Genomic DNA, 20,921 nt, shown 5'->3' with positions numbered 1-20,921 from the left:
CAGGCAGCATCACAGCAACAGGCTAAATCCTTTATACTAAAACAAGCTCCTTCCTTCTTATCTTGAATACACAGGAGAGTTTATAAAGATGTATGGCTCATGGTCTCCTGCTAACACAATATGCAATAAACAAAGCACCAAACAGCATGGATCTATTCCACACTAAACAATTTCACCCGTTCCCTCAGCTGCGTGCTTTATCGCTGTGTACTGTCATTAACAAGATTTTACCTTAGGAGTGCCAGTAGTGCCGGAGGTGTACAGGACGTACAGAGGATGATGAGCGGGGACGGACACACAGTCATGAGGGCGGGCAGTGGCCATTTCCTCCTCCCAGTCCAAACTCAGGTCAGGACGCGTGGACACCTTTTCCTATGGGAAAGAAATGGGTGAAAGGGTGAAAGCATGCTCCTCAGAATGATCAGAGAATGATATTAGGAAGCAAAAGTCTAGCTCAAGTCCAGGCAGCAGTTATTTTAGTATTATTTAAATAATTGTATCATTTTTAATCATATTTTGAATTAGCTTTTATTTTAGTTTGATCATTGTTTTTGTAATTGTTCTTTTGTCTTTCATCTAATATTTAGATTTTATTTTAGCTTTATTTCAATTAATAAAAAAGTTTTAATAGTTTTACTTTTGGTTTTATTTAACAACAGTAACACTGCCAGGCAGATATAAAAGTTATTTTGTTTAAATTTTATGGGAAGTCCAAAGTGCAAATCCAGTGTTTCAGGTGCCTTAAAGGAATAGTTCACATAAAATATTAAATTCTGCCATGATTTATGCACCATGATGCTGTTTCAAAGCTGTATGACTTCCTCTTTTTTCCCCTACTTGTATTTCAGGCATATCGCATTCAGTTGTGAGAAACACAAAAAAGCTTCTTTAAGTCTTTTAGACACGTTTTATGATTAATTACAGATTTTTTTTATTTATTTTTTTACAATGTGTCCATTGCTCGCAAATATCAAAATGCAACAGTTGATTTCGTTGGATAAGTGTGTTAACCCAGTGTTTTGGTATTTGTTGCGGCAGTGCATGGATGCGTTTTCATTCGAATCAAGTATTTTTGAATATTCCAAAATATTCTGGAAATAAGATCCTGTTATTGAGTAATCTTCTAAAGTTCTAACGGGATGTACACCTCTGGGGCTGGCAAATTCTCCCCTCACATATGATTTTTTTCTTCTTTTTTTTCTGATTTCCAAGACGAGTTCGTCTTTACCAACCATTCGGGATTTATCCTGTGTCCCAAACCGCTGGAAAATCAAAAAGCTATTTGCAAACAGTTTCCATGACAACACAGGATGAAGCTTAAGCAATTTCCTGCCTTGTGAAATCAACATACTGATTGTAGATGTAGCAACATGAGAAAACTCCTTTAAACAGACACCAAAAGAGGAAAATTAAATGAGTTTAGCTAGAGTTTTTTGAAATGCTTAACGCTTTGAAACATTTGACTTCCTAATATATTTTGAGTGCTACAATATACAGTACAGCTAAACAAATGAAAAAAGACTAACTTACTTCTACAGAGATTTATGTTGGTTGAGAAGGAGGACGTGAAGGTTGAATTTAGAGGTACTCTTTTAGAAAGGGGACCACATTTGCATTTGTATTCTCTGACTGCATTACCTTCTCTTTTCACAGTTAATAGGCAGTAAAAACTGTGCCAGTTTGACAATGAAACTGGCATCCAGGTGCCATGGGGTTTCTGGTAACTCACCATGCTGGGCCGGTTGTAGATGAGGACTTTGTGTGGTTTGTGAGTGCTGAGCTCCAGAGCTTTCTCCACCAGGGGAATGTACTCCACTCTTCTGCCTGGCTCGATGCCATATGATGCTGTCACCAGCAATTTGGGCTGCGGGGAAAAAGATGATTTAAGAGAGCTAGTGGTTTTCGCAACCTCAGCAGAGATATGCATTTACAAAAATCGCTTTTTATTATTCATTTTCATAAAAAGAAAACCCAATGGCTTGCCTTAGCATGGTCGATACGGACGGAAAGCTCTTTGGAGGCAAATCCTCCAAATATGAGGCTGTGGGTGGCACCAATACGGGCACATGCCAGCATGGCGAACATGGCCTGAGGAACCATAGGCATATAGATCACCACCAGATCACCCATCTTCACGCCATGCCTCACCAGAACCCCCGCCAACCTGGACACCTACAAACAGGTGTGTGGAAGCTGAACTTTATGGATACATTACATATACAAACTGGAGGCAAGTCAGAAATCTTAAAATATCAATTACTCAAAACAACAGAAACTGTACACTGAATGCAAATCGGTCCAGAATTCTATGAAGTGTAGAAAGGTTCTTGGTTTCAAAGACTTGATGTGCGGTCAACATTTGATCTTGTCCGGTGAATTTTCGTGGGCAAAATCAAGTCATTTCAATAGGAACCCACGCAATTGGGAATTTCGCTAAAGATTCCCCATATAGATTTATCCACGGGTTCAAGTCGGTCACGCAAATTCACTCCATTGACCAGCAGAGCGCTGCTTTTTTTGAAAGTGACTTCTGTGTGAGCTGGGCTTCATACATCACTACACTATTGACGACAGACAATAGACCATTTTTGCCTGCGAAATTTCACTAATGTGACCACACCTTCTGTGTTTTACCTGCTCCTGCATTTCTCTGTATGTGATGACCTGTTTAGTGCCGGTAACTGGACTGTCATAAATGACAGCTGCTTGATCACCTCTTCCATTCTCCACATGCCGATCGACAGCATTATAACACATATTCAGCTTTCCTCCAACAAACCTGTAATGGAAAAAGTTGTTCTTAAAGAAATAGTTGAACTAAAGTAATACTCATGTTATGATACCTTGACCATGATCAATTTAAAATGCTTAAAAAAACACTAATCAAAATGTTTAAAATGCTATTTACCATCATGCACGAATCAATATGCATTTCAATGGAGTAATAATAATAATAGAATTAATAGAATTTAAGTTTAAGTCAAGTTTAAAAGAAATGCAAATTGTCATAATTTACTCGTCCTCGTGTTTTGTTACTCCCGAAAGCCATGTTTGATATATTTCTTTCGGTAGAACTGTTATTTTGAAGAATGTTGACTGAACTTTCATTCATAGCATTTCTTTTTCCATACAGTGAAAGCGAATGGTGACTGAGGCTGTCATAGTGCCTCACATCATTTTTTCGGTGAACTTTCCCTTTAACAACGTACAGGTATCACGCCCGAGACCCAATGTTCAATTCCATTAAGTTACTGTTGAACGTAAAAACATAATATCAACACCCCCTAATACTGTAGGCTACTTACCATTTTGGAAACACTGTATCCGTATTATCCAGAGTGTTGGTCCAGTGTTCAAACCAAGTAATACCACGAGCCGCTTCACTCCAAAACTTTTCGGGTTTGTCACGTGCCAGGCCAAACGCGTCCTCATACGTGTATTTTGATGAAAACGCACGAATAAAATGTTTCCTGTATGCGTTATAATTTGTGTTTGGCTTATAAGCCAGCGGTATACATCCATGTCCGATATTTGTCTTTACATTTTGCAGGTAACATGGTCCAGACACACCTGTGCAAGAAGACTTCAGACCCAACAAACCTCTAGAGCCTGCAGCACTCACTGTTTTGTGACTTTCCTTCACTCTAGACGCAGTTACATTTCCAATGCAGATGTGTTTTAAACGCGTAGTTTGGAAAAGACGCATGTTTTGGCGTTATCTATTCAGAATATCGTCGTTTCAGCTGCAATGTTTGCTGACGAAAAACACTGACGATAGCGAGCTCCAAATTTCCCAACTCAAAAATGGCCGCGAAATAATTCAATACTTCAGATCACAGGCAGAGGCCACTCCAAGATACCGCAACCCATGCAATGAGATCATTACGTAATGTTGGGGCTTTCTGAGGTGTCCTGCATGATTTATGAAACACAATGTTTAAGCACTGCTATAGTAGTAGCCTATAGTAGCCTATGCATATAAATGTGTATAGGAAAATAGCCTACACAATTGTTTTCGAACTGTTTCTAATTCCAAGAACTACTGTATCAAAGACAATTATTAAAAAATATTATGTGGAAAATATTTACTTTGTAATAAATGTAGTCTTTTTCTACTCTGAACACTGTTAGCTTTAAATTAAAAAAGACACAATTCATTGGACAGAATTCAATTCAATTTTTCAGAATAATTATTGCTCCAAAAGCAGCTTGCCCTTAACCCCCATTAAGCAAGCTGAAGGCCACAGCGACCAGAGGGAAACACTACACTCTTTAGAAAGCAGAATGAAAGTAAAAATGTCAAGGGTTTGTTTTGTTTTACACTATTGTTCTCTGAAATCTTCCATTGACCCCCTAGCATGGACTATGTGTCCCTCTGGCCTACAGTCAAATCAATAACAGAAAGAAATGATATAGTCACTCCAATCTACCTCACCTTTCTTTGGTTTGCTTTTAGCCTTTTGGAACAGATTGAAAATACTAATGTAACAGGAAAATTGATGTTTTTTTTCTATGGATATTTTTTTCTTACAGTGAACAGCATTCCACATTATTGTTACACATATATAGATGTATACACATATAGATTCCACTCATATAGAACATTTTCACTCACTGTCTACTTCCATTATGCAAAATATCTCGTTTTGCATTTCACAGAGGAAAATATTTCATGCAGGTTCAGAATGAGATGAAGGCAAGTAAATGATGACAGAATTGTCATTTTTGAGTGAACCACCATTCTTTTAAACAGTTTTTCGGAGACAATGTCTTATGCATGGCTCTTGCAAGACCAGCTAGTCATTAATGCCTGCTGTCTGTGTACATACACCTCTCTGACTGCTGACTGCAGTCCCATTTTAACTGTGCAACCTGGACACTGTGATTGAGTCATTCATCAATCTTGCTGGCAGTTAAGGGATGATGTGATTTACAAAACGCTTGTGCAATGTTTTCTATTAGAGTGGCTGAGGCGATTAATGCTAAGTGGTCCTAGTCTTGTGTGGCAGATTGTCCGTATGCAGATTACGAAGCGAATTGCTCAGGATTTAATAGAACTGAATAAGATAAATATATCTTGCAGAATGATGCACATTGATTGATGACATTTACCCTTTTTGATTGCAAAACAATGATGTAACTAACTGTTACTGCAAACCAGCAGCATAAAAAGCTGGTAAAGAAATAACTACAATGTGGAGTCTGCTGAAAAAGTATGGGCCATATCATTTCTATCATTATTTTTTCCCCACTTGTGGTCCACTTGTAATCCAAGTACAGTTTTTGAGCCAAAACTGAAGTTACTCATGTGGTTTTTCATAACCCTTTTACATTTAAAGGGGACTCTTTTATGCAAAATTCACTTTTTGAACATAAACGTGTGTCGGCAGTGTGTGTACACAACAGGTACCGAACTGTAATGGGCAGCTTAGCTCCTACTAAGGAGAGATTTTAGGCAACTTTAGGCAACTAAAATCTATTTTAGATTTAAGGAGAATCTCCCCTAAAAATGTGTGTTTCTGTCCGCTTGTTTGGTGCACACCAGGGTTCGAAATAACCCAGAGCAACAGCACCAGAGTTCATTTTAATCTAACCAAACCTACTAACTGTAAACACATCTTAACTTCAGTGACTTCAGTCACTCTTTCCCAAGATTGGGATCTTTCAGAAGAATACGCAGAGTAGTAGGTGCTACACACAGCCAGAAACAGCACAAGGTTAACAGACTTCATCCTATTTTATATTCATCTTTAGTTCTTCTACGGTGTTTAGGAATAACAGCATCTATCTGGCTTCCTCCTTCTTAAAAAATGTTTCTGAACACCTAGTATGACATCGATGTGTCATAAGTTTCGAAAAGAATGCTCTAATTTCAGTTAATGTCCTTATTGGACTGGAGATGTTTTCCATTCTTGAAGTTCAAGTGTGTCTTGTATCTCAAAAGATAAAGGAAAAATGTATTCCTTATAATACAACCCTTTTTAACTTGTGCTGAATCCTCAAATTACTCCATTAAAGTCTCTATTCTGCCTGGCATCTGACATTCGCCTCAACACGCTGATCTCCATTTGCATGTATTTGTTTTAGCTTTTGCATTTTCAATGGTCTCACAGCACGTCTTCATCTCTGATCTGCATTCAGCAAGCACATCACACGAACTGTACATCTTCAATTAGTTTCCTCCCTGTGTGGAAGGATTCTAGACAAGAATCAAGCCTTAGAACTTAATGCCCGTCAACTTGCTTCCAGCGCTTATTTACAGTCAGTTCGAGGACTTTCTAAAACAGAGCCATTCATGTTGCCATAACTCCCTCTCTCACTGGTGGTAATAGCACAGCTATTGTTTGACTGTAAATGTTTCATTTTTATTTCGTCTGCTGCCCTGATGTGAACTTGTGGAAGGGTGTCAATGATCTAACTGCATTGGCTATGTTTACATTAGGGCTGCAACGATTAGTCGACGTTGTCGACAACGTCGACAATAAATATTTGTCGACAAATATCTTTGTTGTCGAGTAGTCGTTTGATCTCACGTGACCTAATGTAAGGGCCTGCAATCCCGTGATTTGACCGCTACGGCGCTGTAGCGCTAGAGTGTAGTGCAGCCCTTACAAATGCTATTGCGGTAGAAGAAAACACAGCGCGAATTATGACAGTGCAAACGAATCCGAACTAGCAAGGTTTAGGTTTGGGAAAGTTTCACAAAACTTCAAATCAAGAATGCTGTCGTGTTCAATACATGCAAGGCGGAACTTGCTTTTCACGGGAGCACAACATGCACGTGTGCAAGAGAAAACATCCCGGCAAAAGAGGAGCCGGTGAGAAGTGAGTGTTCTCCAGCTTACTAACCAGCGGTAAATCTCTCTTTATTAGAGAATGCAATACTAATAATAGTAATAATATTATCAATAGTAATATAATTACAGTAATGTGATGACTTATTTTGCATAGAATAAAGCTTGATCGAGCTTAGGAGTCAGGGCTGTTTTTATTATTGTAACACTATTAGTATATTAGGTATTATTATAGTCTTATCACTTGCCTGTATTTTGTTCAATAATCATGAAGACTTACAAAACGAGATGTTATATCCTTCCTATGATATAGGAAGAATATCATGGCAGTTACTTTATCATACTATAAATTAAAAGGTGAATGAGAACATCTCTGTCAGCTCAATTGTCATGTAAAAAAAGATTGTAATTTTATTCTTATAATAATTGTTTGCAGATTAATATTTTACCATTCTTTGTGTCCTGAAGTAAATGTCCCTTTTTCTGTTTCAGTTCTAAGAAAAGCAGTGGGCCTATTAAACAATGCTTAGAGAGCATTTGTGTGTGATTTGAGTTGGACCGAAATCTGAAAACTTAAAGAGAATGACCTGTTTATTTGGCTCAAAGTTCATTAAAACAACTATTTCAAAAGCTGAAGTGATTTTATTTTTTTATATTATAGTTAGAATATGTATAACTCAATGTTTTAACTAATTGCTGAATAATCGTTCCAAACTTACTGATTAGTCTGCGGAATAATCGACGATTAGTCGATTAATCGTTCTAATAATCGTTAGATTAATCGATTATCAAAATAATCGTTTGTTGCAGCCCTAGTTTACATGCACAACTTTTGTTTCAATCAGACTGAATTCATTCCGATTGATGAATCTCAATGTAGTGTTTACATGAACGCTAAACATGTGATTGGGTTGATGTGCGCATTTATATGTCACACAAGCTTCAAATCAGAATATATTTTTTGACATGCGCACACTGAATGAATATACAGAGTTTCCTGCTGTTTGCGCATAATAACCATTCTCCCACATTGGTTCAATATGAGACGCAGAATATTTAAATATTAAATCTGCTTGTTTTAAACAGCAGATTTAATATTTATCCATTTCTGGGCATAATTTGGAGACAATGAGCATATGAACCGTTGTGCCGTGCTGCTTATGTTTATCACGCAATTAAAATGGCCCAAAACCAGTCGTCTGTGGATGAGAATCTGAAACAAGGACTGGTGGGAAGTTGTCCTGCTCCACTTCACAGACGCTGAGTGAAAGGAGAATTTTAGAATGACGGGACATTCATTTAGCCTACCGGTATATGACACTTTATTAAACAGGAACAACGAGCTCGTTGTTCCTGTTTTGCTCGGATCGATTAAGGTGTTTACATGAAGGCCTTTCAGTCCGATTGAGCCGTCAATCCGATTACTAACGGATTATTTGGTTGCATGTAAACGTAGCCAATGTAAAGGCACTCACAGTACATTATGTAAGAGCCTGTATCGCTTCCTTTCCTCTATTTAAAATCTGATTTGATGAGTGGCAATTTAATTAGTCCAGCTGAAGCTGATGGACAGCCACTATTGCATGGGCTTTGGTCTGAGTCAGACATGGAGAGAGAGAGCAAGATGGGTGTAAAATGCTTATAAGCTGGTTGAGAATTAAAGGGTTAGTTCACCCAAAAATGAAAATTATGTCATTAATGACTCACCCACATGTCGTTCCAAGCCCGTAAGACCTCCGTTCATCTTCGGAACACAGTTTAAGATATTTTAGATTTAGTCCGAGAGATTTCTGTCCCTCCATTGAAAATGTATGTACGGAATACTGTCCTTGTCCAGAAAGGAAATAAAGACATCATCAAAGTAGTCCATGTGACATCAGTGGGTTAGTTAGAATTTTTTGAAGCATCGAAAATACATGTTGGTCCAAAAATAACAAAAACTACGACTTTATTCAGCATTGTATTCTCTTCCGGTTCTGTTGTCCGGTTCATGAGTCATTAATGACATAATTTTCATTTTTGGGTAAACTAACCCTTTAATAGTGGAAAAACAGACATCATTACACACTGAAAAAAAAATAGTGTAGGATTTCTAAGTTTCACCAATAATTATGTGACACTTGCCTTAACAAACACCACTAAGAAGAGCATTCAAGCAGGCCATGTTTGACATATCCAAATATCACAATGACATGTCGTTTGGTTTGTTTTCTGAGACGTGTCAAAGTAACACGCACGCTTCCATTCTTCTCAGCGTTTCATGAATCAGACAACAACATCTGCCTCTGTCGTGCTAAACGGGGGGAAAAAAAACAAAAGTGAGCTGTCTCTCAAAGCACACATACTGTGATCAAACAGCAGCCGTCTTGTATCTGCCCTCTTCCAGCCATTTTTATCTCACGATATTCTGTCTTTGCACTGAACACGTCTCTGTTTGGAAGGCGTCCTACAGGGATGTGGTGTCATGTTCCAAAACTTCCTGACAGCCAAATTACTATAGGTGCTGTTTTCTAGAGGAAAGTGCAGATATACATCGAACGAACGATAGTATTTTAATAAGGCAGCTCTTCCTTGGACTTTTCTGCAAAAAAAAAAAGCTAAAATCAGGCATAAATAAAAAAGGCAACATCTTTGCTAAAGGCCATAGATTATGCTGTGTCCTCACTTGTTGCATCATACAATTGCGTGCCATTCAGAATTTAATAAAAAATGCCTTTTAAATCCTTGTATTTGCAGAACAGTAATTCGTATTAAGTGTAGGTAGTCAAATTAAAATGGAATGAAATGCAATGATTTGTTTTATAATAATAAAAATATACAGTATTTATATAAACCTTTTGTTGTACATTATGTTTTGTCACATAACTAGTTTATTTAACTGTGAGAAAAAAATCATCATCCTGCCATTCTAATGGATAAACATTCTGTTGTGAATTGTAGTGAATTTGATTCACATTAACTCAAACTTAAACGGAGGTAATTTTTATTAAATTCTGCAATTTGCTAAACCCTGACCTACATACAGGCCTAAAATAACACATTTCCGAGAAATATGAATCAGAGTTGTTATACACATGCGAGCTACTACACCTTCCCACCTCTTACACATTCACATGGCTTAAAAATAGTCTCTTCTCTCCACTTCTGCAAATATGAAAAAAAGAGTGCATATGCATGCACTCAAACATTCCTTGTCAGTTTGCGCATCCATTCAAAAATCAATTAATTCTCATTGGGAAAGCTTCCCAGCACACTCTGTTAATCAGACTTTTTTCCCCAGCAGAATGTTTTCCAGAGACAGTGTCCCATATGGCCATGAGAGCATAATCTCCCTGTGGCCTCTTTCTCTCTGGCTTTAAGCCCTCCATCCATCCATCCATCCATCGCATTATTTAGCACATCTGTCTGCAGCTGGAGGACTGACAGAGCAATCCATCAGTGTTGTTATTTCTGAAGCCAGCCTGCAAACTGCAAGTTTGAAGCATATGAAAAATGCTCTTAAAGGAATAGGTCACCTAATTTTTTTTTTTTTTTTTTTAAATCTGTCTTAAGTTTACACATGAGAGAAGTATGTTATCTAATCATGCATGAATGGTCTAAAAATATAGCACACCTCTCCAGTTGGCCGTTAACGATGAGGCCTAAAAAATGAGCAGTTCATTCTAACAATACATTTATGAACACATGTACAAAAAAAAAAAAACTGAAGAGAATCTCCCAAAGACTTGTCTAGTGCTCATAAATACTTTCACTGTGCGTTTCACAGACACTAAACAACTGGATATGAAATACAGGCATGCATTCACACTGCAGGTGCCACACTGTCTAGCGCTCTAGCTGCTGCTGTCAGTTCACTGCAAAGGTCAAAGGTTGTGCACGGGATTTGCCTCTGCTTAAGTCTTGCGTTTAACCCTGCATGTACACTGAGATGCAGACATTGCATATGTTCATGATTAATGTAATTGTAAACCATCATCAGTGAGATTCGGAACACTCCTGTGAGCTGCAATGTTTGAAATTTGGTAAAACTAGCGAATATGAAATTATAATACTGCAAATTCAGCACCCCAATTTAACCAATGATTAACACGCATCACAACTTTAATGTCTTATTTATCCATGTTTTACAAGCATTAGAAATGTTAAACATTTATTTATTTAATGTTAAGGAGTTACAAATTGTAATGTCTGAATCGTCTGATGTCATTCGAATTTTTTAATATAACTTGTTTGTTTTTTTAAACACAATTTCTCCCACAAGCGTGAAATAACCTTTCTTATTCCACAAAAGTTTAAAATTAAATTTGAAACGCCCGATTTATTCTAAATTCGAATTTGAAATGTAAACGTTTATTCCATGTTCGATGAAAGTTAGTAATGTAGCCTACGTTTAATTACACATCCGAATTACCAGTACTCCAGCTCCATCCGATGTATCCCATTCAAAATCGTCCGCTACACAAGCGAGTGGTAAATAATCCAATTCCCCTCCCAACCACTCCCATCATCCGCACGGGCTCCAATCCGCGCTCACTCGCTCTCTCCGCCGCTACAGTGCGTGCGCTGATGCCGCAGCTCCATCTCTCTCTCTCCCTCTCTCTCTCTGAGCGATAATAACACAGCACAGTCATGGCGACAGTGACAGTCCAACCGCTCACCCTGGAGCGAGGTGAGTACTGACAAACCACGTCCATTCAGTCCTCAGTGCTGGAGGGAACTTTAAGCTTTGGCGCTATTGGTTTCTCGGATTTTCGCGTTGTTGGACTTGGCTCATGGGCTTTTGATGTTTTCGTGATGTTGCCATCTCGGTTCGGTTTGTGTCCGTCAAGTATGATGATGATGATGATGAACAGAACATGCTCTGTGCTTCAGGATCCATCAGTGTGCGTTATAGGCTAATAATGTATTCGGTTTATTTTTAATAAAGCACTTTAGGCGCTAATTTTATGCTCAAATCAACGCTCCGTATTTTCTTTATTTCGTCCTTATTTCACTTTACAGAAGATTCTACAACTTCTCCGTGTGCAAAACTGAATTTGAAGCGGAGCTGTTAGCCTACTTCAATAAAATAAAACCGGATTAGATTACAACAAAAAATCGAATAATATAGGCTGTACGCGCGATGTACGCTACAGTCTTACATTACATCTGAAAGAAAGAGAAATATGTCACAACGTGACTCAAGTCATGTGAACAGAAGCTTGCCTTTTTGATATTATCATGGCAGTTAGCTTAATTTATTATCAGCGGTCAGTGTCCACGATCTGAACTGTCAGAGCAGCCTGAAGAGGCAGTGAGTGCAACAATATGGGCCGTTGTGCGCTTAAATCGCCAACAAATGAATTGCGTTTCATTTACTTGGCTATACGATTATACAGCAGGTCAAACAGGAGCCTATGGCACTCAAACCATTGCAATCGTTACTCAAGCAAAGCGATTGAGATATTTATAGAGAAATGAGATCCCTCTGGCATGTGCGCGCGACGCGCTGTGGATGTGTGGAAACTGTACATTGCAACTAGTAGCGATGTCCGATTGGTGAACGAATTGTTGTGTTGAGTCGGGTCTTTAAAACGAATCAGTTGAACCGAATCACATACGGCGTGAAACGATAAAATATGTTTAATAGAGCGGACATTTATAAACAAAAATTTAACCAATAAAACGTAGCCCACCACTGTTTATCAATTGATATGACAGTTTCATTAACACGTTGTACAGAACGTGTTGCTGAAATGTGCATGAGCTTTTTAATCCAGGAACGTGTGAATTTGTTTATTGTTAATGAAAATTATATTTAGATTCTAAATAATTATTTATTATGAGCTGAATCATGTCTGCCTAGATAATATGGCTTTATTTTAGCATTTTCATGTCAAGGTGTCAAGGACATAAAATAATTGCTGGAACATTTTATTGCTGAAACTGATTCTTCGAAATGAATTGTTCCAAAGAACCAGTTAATTAGTCTGTCTTCCCATGACAAAAAAAAATTGATTTATTATAATTAAAGACACTGTTTACACTATACAAGCAATGCAATCATGACATCAGCAATCCATTCAACCAATCAGGAACACTCTAGGTTTATCACGTTAGTCAATATGTTTTGATTTGTTTGCTCTGTATGTTGTCCAATAGATCATATACCTAGAAATAACAGGAATCCATTGGATTGCATTGTTGTTTTGCATGAAAATGTGTTCTTGGTTGTCAAGAATCATATATAGGATTACAATAGTGTTTTTGTAGATTTCATATGGTCTATGGTGATATCTAGGGGGGTGACACCTGACCTAGGGGTGGGGGATTGTGCCCAAAAGCTCAGGGAGCAGGTGTCAAAAATGACCACCTTCATTAGGCTTCTAAAAAGTACAAGAGAAACTGAAAATGGGGGCCCAGTAGTTCTTATTCATTTTTACTATTTAAAAAAAGAACTTCCAGAAACAATTACATTTAAGTGGAAACAGATTTATTTTGGTGACATATTTTGAGCATTGCCAGAAACCCAGGGTAGTTATGCTTAATGATAGCACATTTAAACAGACAGCTTTATGACAGCAAAGATCCAAAACACCACAGGCCTCACATTATTCAACATCTCAACCAATAAGACTGCTATGCTTGAGGTTATACAGGGAAAGTGTAGAGCAGGGATAGTAAATTGTAGCTATAATTTGATCACTGAGAAAATAACCTTGTGTGTGCCTTTGTTTTGGGTGCGGACGGTTAACTGAAGATTGTTATACAGTACTTTCCTGCTATTGTATTTAAATACCAGATGTTCAAAGATAAGAACAGCTCTCTGTGTGAGTGTTTGTGTAATCCAAGACATATGAAGGTGTCACTAATGTACAGTATGGAACTACTAATCTAGTAAACTAAAAAATCAATACTTAATCGACATTTGTACAGTACAGACTCATAGTCCATTAAGAAACTCCAACCAAGATCTTAGATAAGGATGGAATGCTTGTGTTTTGAAAACAGAACTGTACTAGAGTTATTCAGAAGGAGAGATTTAAATCAGGGAATATTAGGATTTTGGAGTAGTGAAACCTGAGAATGACTACTGACCGCAGTGCTGCGCTGGCTTACTTCATTTCAGGGATGGATGGACCTTAAGGAGCTCTTTTGCCAGTGGGTCAGTGGGCCAGCTGTCGAAACCAAATTTAGATACAAGGAAGATGTATAAAAGATTAGAAGAGAGAGAGAGAAAATGTTTTGACAAAAGTATTGGCACATTTTTAGACTACTGCTGCATCTGACTTCCATATAGTATGCAAAAAACAGTACTACAACAGAGTAGTATATCAGAATTTGGAAGACAGTAGGCGAAAAGTACGCGGATGACCTACTATTTCCGCTGAGATTCTGGAGTGTGCAATCGATTAACACTTTACCAATCTCATGAAACCAGTGGAGAGGACAACTGATGCTGTAGGTCACATGACAAGGCCAACATATTCATAGTATAAGTAAGTACTACATTTCGCCAAATGTAGTGCCTACTCAGACTCTTTCCAATCTAGTTTTTTTTTTTTTTTTTTAACTAGCCCTTTAATCATGTGGAAACATACATTATGGTTCTTTGGAACTGTGCCAGACGATGCTACATCTCCGTTTTCTGGTAAAAAAAAAAATCAAAACTCTGCTTTGGTTACAATTTTACATTTACATGTATGCATTTGGCAGACGCTTTTATCCAAAGCGATAAACACTGCATATCAGTTTGAGCATTCTCTGGGAATCGAACCCATGACCTTGGTGTTGCTGACACCAGAAAATTTAGGAATTCACTCCTGCATTTAAATACAGATGTCACTCCCAAAACGTTGCCTTCTCTATGGGGCACAGGGAGACTTTCTGCACAAATCCCTCGTGTTATGCTAATCTTGGTGTACAGTACAAGCCAAGTTAATCAAATCAGTAAAATCACAAACATAAATGCAATTAAATATGCCTCCGTATCATAGTTTATTGAAAATGTCAGTGTAATTATATGGGATTCAAACATGGTTCTCTATGATTAGCATTGCATGACATATTCCTGTCAAACTAATTGCTTTTCCTCTGCAATGTAAAAGCAATATTTCTGAACTACACTGTACAGGAGGTGATAGTTTGGATTTCTTTATTTTCAAGATCTTGGAATACTTAAGTCATATTGATTTTGGTCTGAAGTACTCTTTTTTTTATTCAGAAAGACCAAATTCTTACAAGTACTTTGCTAAATGAAACATGAAGTGTTCCTCTTTGAAACGCTAGAATTGGATCAAATTTATTTGGGAAGTATTTCAGCGAATATTGACAATATCAAGAGAGCCATCAAAGTATTCACTAGTTCAAAAGCTTTCAATACAATTTCCAACTATAGCATGGTTATATACTAAATATGGGATAAAACAGCAGTAATATAATCTTTCCTTTAGGCAAAATTGATTCTGAACATTTTCTGTCCACTTTAGTCCATCCATTCGAAAATAAAAGCCCAGACCAGACTGAGATCAAGATCAAGATATAATATCTAAGACTATTTTTATCCGAACAGAACGGTCTGTGTCACCAGTAATTGTGTGCATGAAAAAGAAAGGGTCTAGAAAGACAGACAGTGCATCAGTCCGACATCAGCGGATAGCCGCTCTGTGAGGTCATTTGTGCGGGACTCTGTCTCAGCTATTATACTGCAAGGTGATTTATGTGCCCTTTGCAGTCGGGAATGTCACAGTTGGGCCAATTACTGATAATTCACCGGGTTTGATAAAGTGAGGTCCTGGGATATGAGTCGGACACCAGACGTGGCTACTGGCTACTGCTTTGTGCCTGCACTAACTCCTGCTGTTTTGGCAGGCCTGCTGTCCGGAGAGCAGTGTTTTCTTCAGGCTTGCCTGACCCGTAAAGGATGGCCGTCTGAATCTGGAAAGCAGCAGATGGCTAGCACTCTCTCAGGAAATGAATTCTGGCATATAAAATGAGGAAGACAATGCGCTCCTCAGGAAAATAGTTGTTAGAAATGTGTAAAAACATAGATTGGAAGTGTCTTGGCTGGCCATGTTGTCAGTCTTGAAGCACGTAGATTTTTTATCCACTCTAGCTATAAATTAATGTATAGTATAAGAGGCAACCAAAAAGTGTAATGTAATAAATGACAAGGGGATTATTAGAAAAATAGCTTAAAGTCAACATGAAATCAAAATGTACCTTTTTTACTTACTGAATAGATGTTTATGGTCTTACTACCATCAAAACGTAATAACTTGAACCGTCTCTGAAACAAGATTCCTTCTGTTCACATTAAGATGAATGTTTGGTGTGGAAAACCGATACGATGAACATCATTTGAATGAGCGCCTGTTAATGTGTCTGTTAGACTGACGCAAACATTCACATTTTTTAAAGAGAGGTGCTATTCTCTTTTCCATCACACTGCAAAGTAAACATTGAATCAAGTAAGATTCACGCTTTTGGTCTCATGCCCAGAGCTGCAGCTATTATATAGGACTACGACTTGGTGGCGAAAGAATCCCGAACTGGAATCCCGATATTTGGTGTTTGATAAAGATCATAGGGAATACAAAAATCTGAATTGCTCTTTGAAAAAATGTAAATACCATTTGACTTGACTTTCTTTTCCGTGACAAGCGGGTGTCAAAAACTGAAAGCACTGCAGCCCTTGTTTACTGCTGCATTTTGCATTGGTCTAAATAGACTTTATCGAACTCCACCCAAAAATGAAAATTATCTTATCATTCACTCACCATCTCTCAAAAACAATCCATCTCTGAATCCATATAATGCAAGTAAATGTGTGCCCAAAAGTTGACGCTCGAGAAACCACACAAAGCGATCACAATGGTAATCCATACGACCCCAGTAGATGAATCAATGTCTTCTGAAGCTAAATAATAGTTGTGTGTGTGTGTGTGTGTGTGTGTGTGTGTGTGTGTGTGTGTGTGTGTGTGTGTGTGTGTGTGTGTGTGTGTGTGTGTGTGTGTGTGTGTGTGTGTGTGTGTGTGTGTGTGTGTGTGTGTAAGAATTTTTTTAAACTATAAACCATCATTTTCAGGCAACTGATACGTGTACGTTCATGAGAGCATTGTCAAGCGCCATGTCAGCACATTTTGAAGCGTGATTCAAGCGATGGCCGGAAGCGATGGTTTATTGTTTAATACGGTTTAAATATTCATATTTTCTATACAAACCTATATTTTCATTTCAGAAGACATTGATTCATCAATTGGGGGTCGTATGGATTACCATTATGATCACGTAGTGTAATTTTTAAAGCATCAAGTTTTGGGATACAATCCACTTGAATAATAAAGAATTATATGGATTTTTTTTTTTTTTTAAATCTATGTTTGTGTTCATCTGAAGAAAAAGTCATATACATCTGGGATGCTGGAAGGTGAATAAATGATGAGAAAATGTTCACTTGAGTAAAGTATACCTATAAGACCAAGTTGGAACATGGTGTGGATGTTCCAAATTAATTCCTGATGTATAAAATCGAGTCTGGTCCCAAGTTATTTTTGAATATCCTGTTTCACTATGAAATACACCTCATTACAAAAGTAAAATGAGTTACAAATGGCATTTAATGCTGACATTAAACCAACCCAATATCCTTTTATACATAATCTTAAGTAAACCTGTGTTATTCCAAACTTCAGATTTCCATGTTACACTACGTTCAATCTAAAGTAAAAAAAAATTAGACGTAAAGAAGAAAAAAAATTGCTCCTATTAGCTTTCCAGGTGTTCAGTTGTCAACAAGGATGTCTCTTGGGACACTGCACTTATAAACAATGCTATGCAATGCTAACATTTTCAGGTGTCTAATGATCAACAGAGATGTTCATTTACCCTGTTTTACACAGGTTCCTCTGCAAATTTGCTAAACAGGTTTTATATTGATGTAGTGTAAAGTGGGAACTTTGAGTCAGTATATCATTAACTGTGTAAATCTCTGTGACAACTAACCAGGGACGATGGCCGCAAATTAGCTTGGTGCGTTCCATTTACCTCAGAGGAGGGATGTCGTAGCTGGGAATGATGTCACACCCGAGTTGACCGCATTCCAGTAAACAGGCCAGAAAACTAAGATGGACCTGTCCAGGCAAACATTTGTTGTGTTTGGTCTTTTGGAATACAAACACATAATCAGTATTTTGCACAGATAATGCAGAGGTACCATGTCCACAAATAGAGGTTGGATAGTACTGTGTGCACCACTGAGTTTTAGACGCAGACAAACAGAAGTGCTAATGAACAATATATTACTACTGTTTCACTAAGGTTGATGTGCTGAGTAGACATATTGAATTCTGAAGTTGGGGTTGTTGCGCTTCCCCATTACAACTCCGATTTGAGAGGGCATTCCAGTTAAAGGTTCCTACTGGAGAGTGGGAACTAGGGCTTTCCCACTTCCAAGGACAAATGGACCGCACCATTGGACATTGGAATTTCCAACTCTTCAAGGTGAATGGAACAACAGACCCGCAACTCTTTGCAGTTAGGTTATATATGCAAACTATATTGCACTATAGACAGAGCAGATTATATGTCAGCAAGGAAATTGTCATTCACATTGTACACAGAATGCCATCAAACCTTCAACAGTGTATTCAACAGAAAAATCATTTGCTATGGACTCAGTCCTTGATATTGAATTGTGGGCTTGCAATGTGTACGCCCGCCACAATCTTGCCACAGAGATTGATGTATTTGTTATTAAATCCTGCCTACAAGAGGAAACCTCCACAGTGATGAGAGATATGAGTTCTCTTACGAGAGGTTCTCTCGTATTGCGTAAGCTAGCTTACGCTACGGGAAAGATTCATCTTTTCTGAGAATTTGAAGCCAAAAAATTATCCTATAATTTTGTATCCATTGTCAACGCAGTTCAGCTGCAGCAGACCATGAGCGGGCTAGCTAGCAGCTCATTGGTTCGCTCACAGAGAACTGCTTAAGCCTATGAGGAGACGCAAATGAACTCTCGGCCAATGAGAGTCTGACCTGCTCTCATTGCGTCAGAGCCCGCCGAAACGGGCGTGGTCAGAGAGTATAAATTAGCGTCCCTAGGCTGTAAACTCTGATTTTCATCTCTTCAGCGAGGCTACACGCATCTGCTGATCCTGAGAGAAGCCGCCGTCGTTGAAAAGGCAACTCTAGCGAGCATCTGGGAGACTGAGGAAGCCGGCCGTCTTCGCCACCTTCAGCCGTCCTGCGAGATTTGTATCGAGATTTGGATTTGTATCCTTTTTACAAAAAGCTTCCTATACTTATTTGTATCTAAAAGAGCCGAGCGTCTTTTTAAAGATGTCTCGTAAATCCTCCTGCGGTTCTTGCCGCGCTCTCCTCGAGACTGGAGACCGCCACGTCATCTGCGCTCTCTGCCTCGGATTGGAGCACGCCGAGCTCGCCCTCGCCGATGGCGGCTGCGATCTCTGCGAGGACATGCCGTTGACGACCCTGCGGGCTCGACTTCAGGCCACGAAAGTTGCTTCCGCGCCGCCTCTGACTTCGCCGCGGAAGAAGAAACGCCGCTCTCAGAGGCTGCCGGAACCCCAGCTAGAAGCGTTCATCCCGCCGGAGCCTGTCGCCTCCCGCTCTCCTTCTCCGCCGCTTCCGGACATACAGTTGCCGCCGAGTGGCCGCTCTGTCGCCTCCGATGACGCCGCGGACATGAAGGAAACCTGTTCGCTTCTCGCTTCAGACAGTGAGGAATGGTCCGGTTCTTACGCCTCCTCGGCCCGAGAATCCTCTGGGACCCGCGCTGGAATCGAGGAGGAATTAGTGCGCCTCCTCTCACAGGCCGTCGAACGCCTCGGGCTCGATTGGTCCCCTCCCCCCGAGCAGACCATCAACCGTATGGACGGCAGCTACTTCCGCCAGCGCTCGACTGCCGTCACTAAACGGGCCGCGCCCTTCCTGCCTGAACTGCACACGGAACTCACGAAGTCCTGGAATGCCCTGCTCTCTGCTAGAACTCGCTCTGACTCTTCCGCTCTCTCGCTCTCTCTGGCTCAAGCCCTGGGGAAATGCATGGCCGCCATTTGTGTGTCTGAAAGACATTTGTGGCTCACACTCGCCGACATGGGAGATTCTGAGCACGCCGCCTTTCTCAACGCCCCGCTCTCTCCATCCGGCCTCTTCGGATCTGCTGTCACGGGTGTCATTGATCGTTTCTCCGAAGTGCAGAAAGCCTCCCAGGCCATGAATCTTTTTCTGCCTCGTCGCGCTAGCTCCTCTGCAGGCCGCTCACGTGACCAGCCTCCTGCACGAGCCCCACTCCAGCGCCCAGCTCGGCACAGTCAGACTTCTCAGCGACGCCAGGGCGGCCACCCTCGTTCTCGCTCTGACAGCTGCCACAGACCGCCGCCTCCTCGGGGGCCTCGGCCTAGGATCACGCTGAAACCCGATCACTCGAAGTCTGCCTAGCACAGCTGAGGAAAAGACGGCGCTCTCCCGCCGCGGCCGGACCGCCATCAAAGTTTCGCCCTCTGTTAGTCCCCGCTCACGCGGCTACTACAGCTGTGTACCCCGCCATTACCAAGCCGGTCCCCTTTCCCGCTTGCATGAGCACAAATGCCGTTTTTACGGCGACCCAGAGAAATCTCAAAAAGAGCATAAAAGCCTCCTGTGTAGAAAATGTGCCCACAACACTGTGTTCACTCATACACAAATGCATTTCAGTTCCCGTGTTTCTCACAGAGCCCACTCTCATAAAGCAGTTCCAACCCGCTCGAGTTTCAGAGTACATAAGTGCGCACACGAGCCCGTGTGCGCGTCCCACCTCTGCTCACTCTGTTACACGGCCCTTAAACTCCTCTCTGAGTGTAAGTCCCGCTGTCATAAACATGCAGCCCGCTATGTGCAGCAACGGGGACCATGTAGCCATTCACCCCTTAGCGTTACACTTCAGAGCGTGGGAAGCTATTCCGGGAATTTCCCAGTGGGTGCTAAACACAATAAGGCTAGGCTATCGATTACAGTTTCACCGCCGCCCTCCACGTTTTCGAGCGCGGCTAAAAACTATTGTGAACCCAGAAGCAGTGACACTGCTCCGTTCAGAGATAGCAAAACTATTGTGCAAAAGGGCTATAGAGAGAGTTCCTCTGTCTA

At 39.9% G+C, this 20,921-nt stretch overlaps 2 protein-coding genes across 3 annotated transcripts in view; one reads left to right on the top strand and one right to left on the bottom strand.

Annotated features, from left to right (window-relative positions):
• The window catches only part of acss3 (acyl-CoA synthetase short chain family member 3), a 37,590-nt gene extending 33,823 nt beyond the window's left edge, over positions 1-3,767 (bottom strand). The window contains exons 1-5 of the mRNA XM_056247462.1: positions 3,306-3,767; positions 2,635-2,779; positions 1,984-2,172; positions 1,730-1,864; positions 232-372 (exon numbers count right to left, since the gene is read on the bottom strand). Of these exons, the coding sequence (XP_056103437.1) occupies positions 232-372; positions 1,730-1,864; positions 1,984-2,172; positions 2,635-2,779; positions 3,306-3,706 (1,011 nt within the window). The 5' untranslated portion in view covers positions 3,707-3,767. The remainder of the gene's footprint in view (positions 1-231; positions 373-1,729; positions 1,865-1,983; positions 2,173-2,634; positions 2,780-3,305) is intronic.
• A 7,602-nt stretch (positions 3,768-11,369) lies between these two features.
• lin7a (lin-7 homolog A (C. elegans)) overlaps positions 11,370-20,921 on the top strand; it is a 54,841-nt gene continuing 45,289 nt past the window's right edge. For both annotated transcript variants that reach the window (XM_056247459.1, XM_056247460.1), the window contains exon 1: positions 11,370-11,463. In XM_056247459.1, the coding sequence (XP_056103434.1) occupies positions 11,424-11,463 (40 nt within the window). In that variant the 5' untranslated portion in view covers positions 11,370-11,423. The remainder of the gene's footprint in view (positions 11,464-20,921) is intronic.

The sequence above is a fragment of the Rhinichthys klamathensis genome, unplaced genomic scaffold, assembly GCF_029890125.1.
Source record: "Rhinichthys klamathensis goyatoka isolate OS25496 unplaced genomic scaffold, OSU_Roscu_1.1 h1tg000048l_1, whole genome shotgun sequence".
In the NCBI taxonomy this organism is placed as follows: Eukaryota; Metazoa; Chordata; class Actinopteri; order Cypriniformes; family Leuciscidae; genus Rhinichthys; species Rhinichthys klamathensis.
This window is presented reverse-complemented; position numbering and strand designations above follow the sequence as displayed.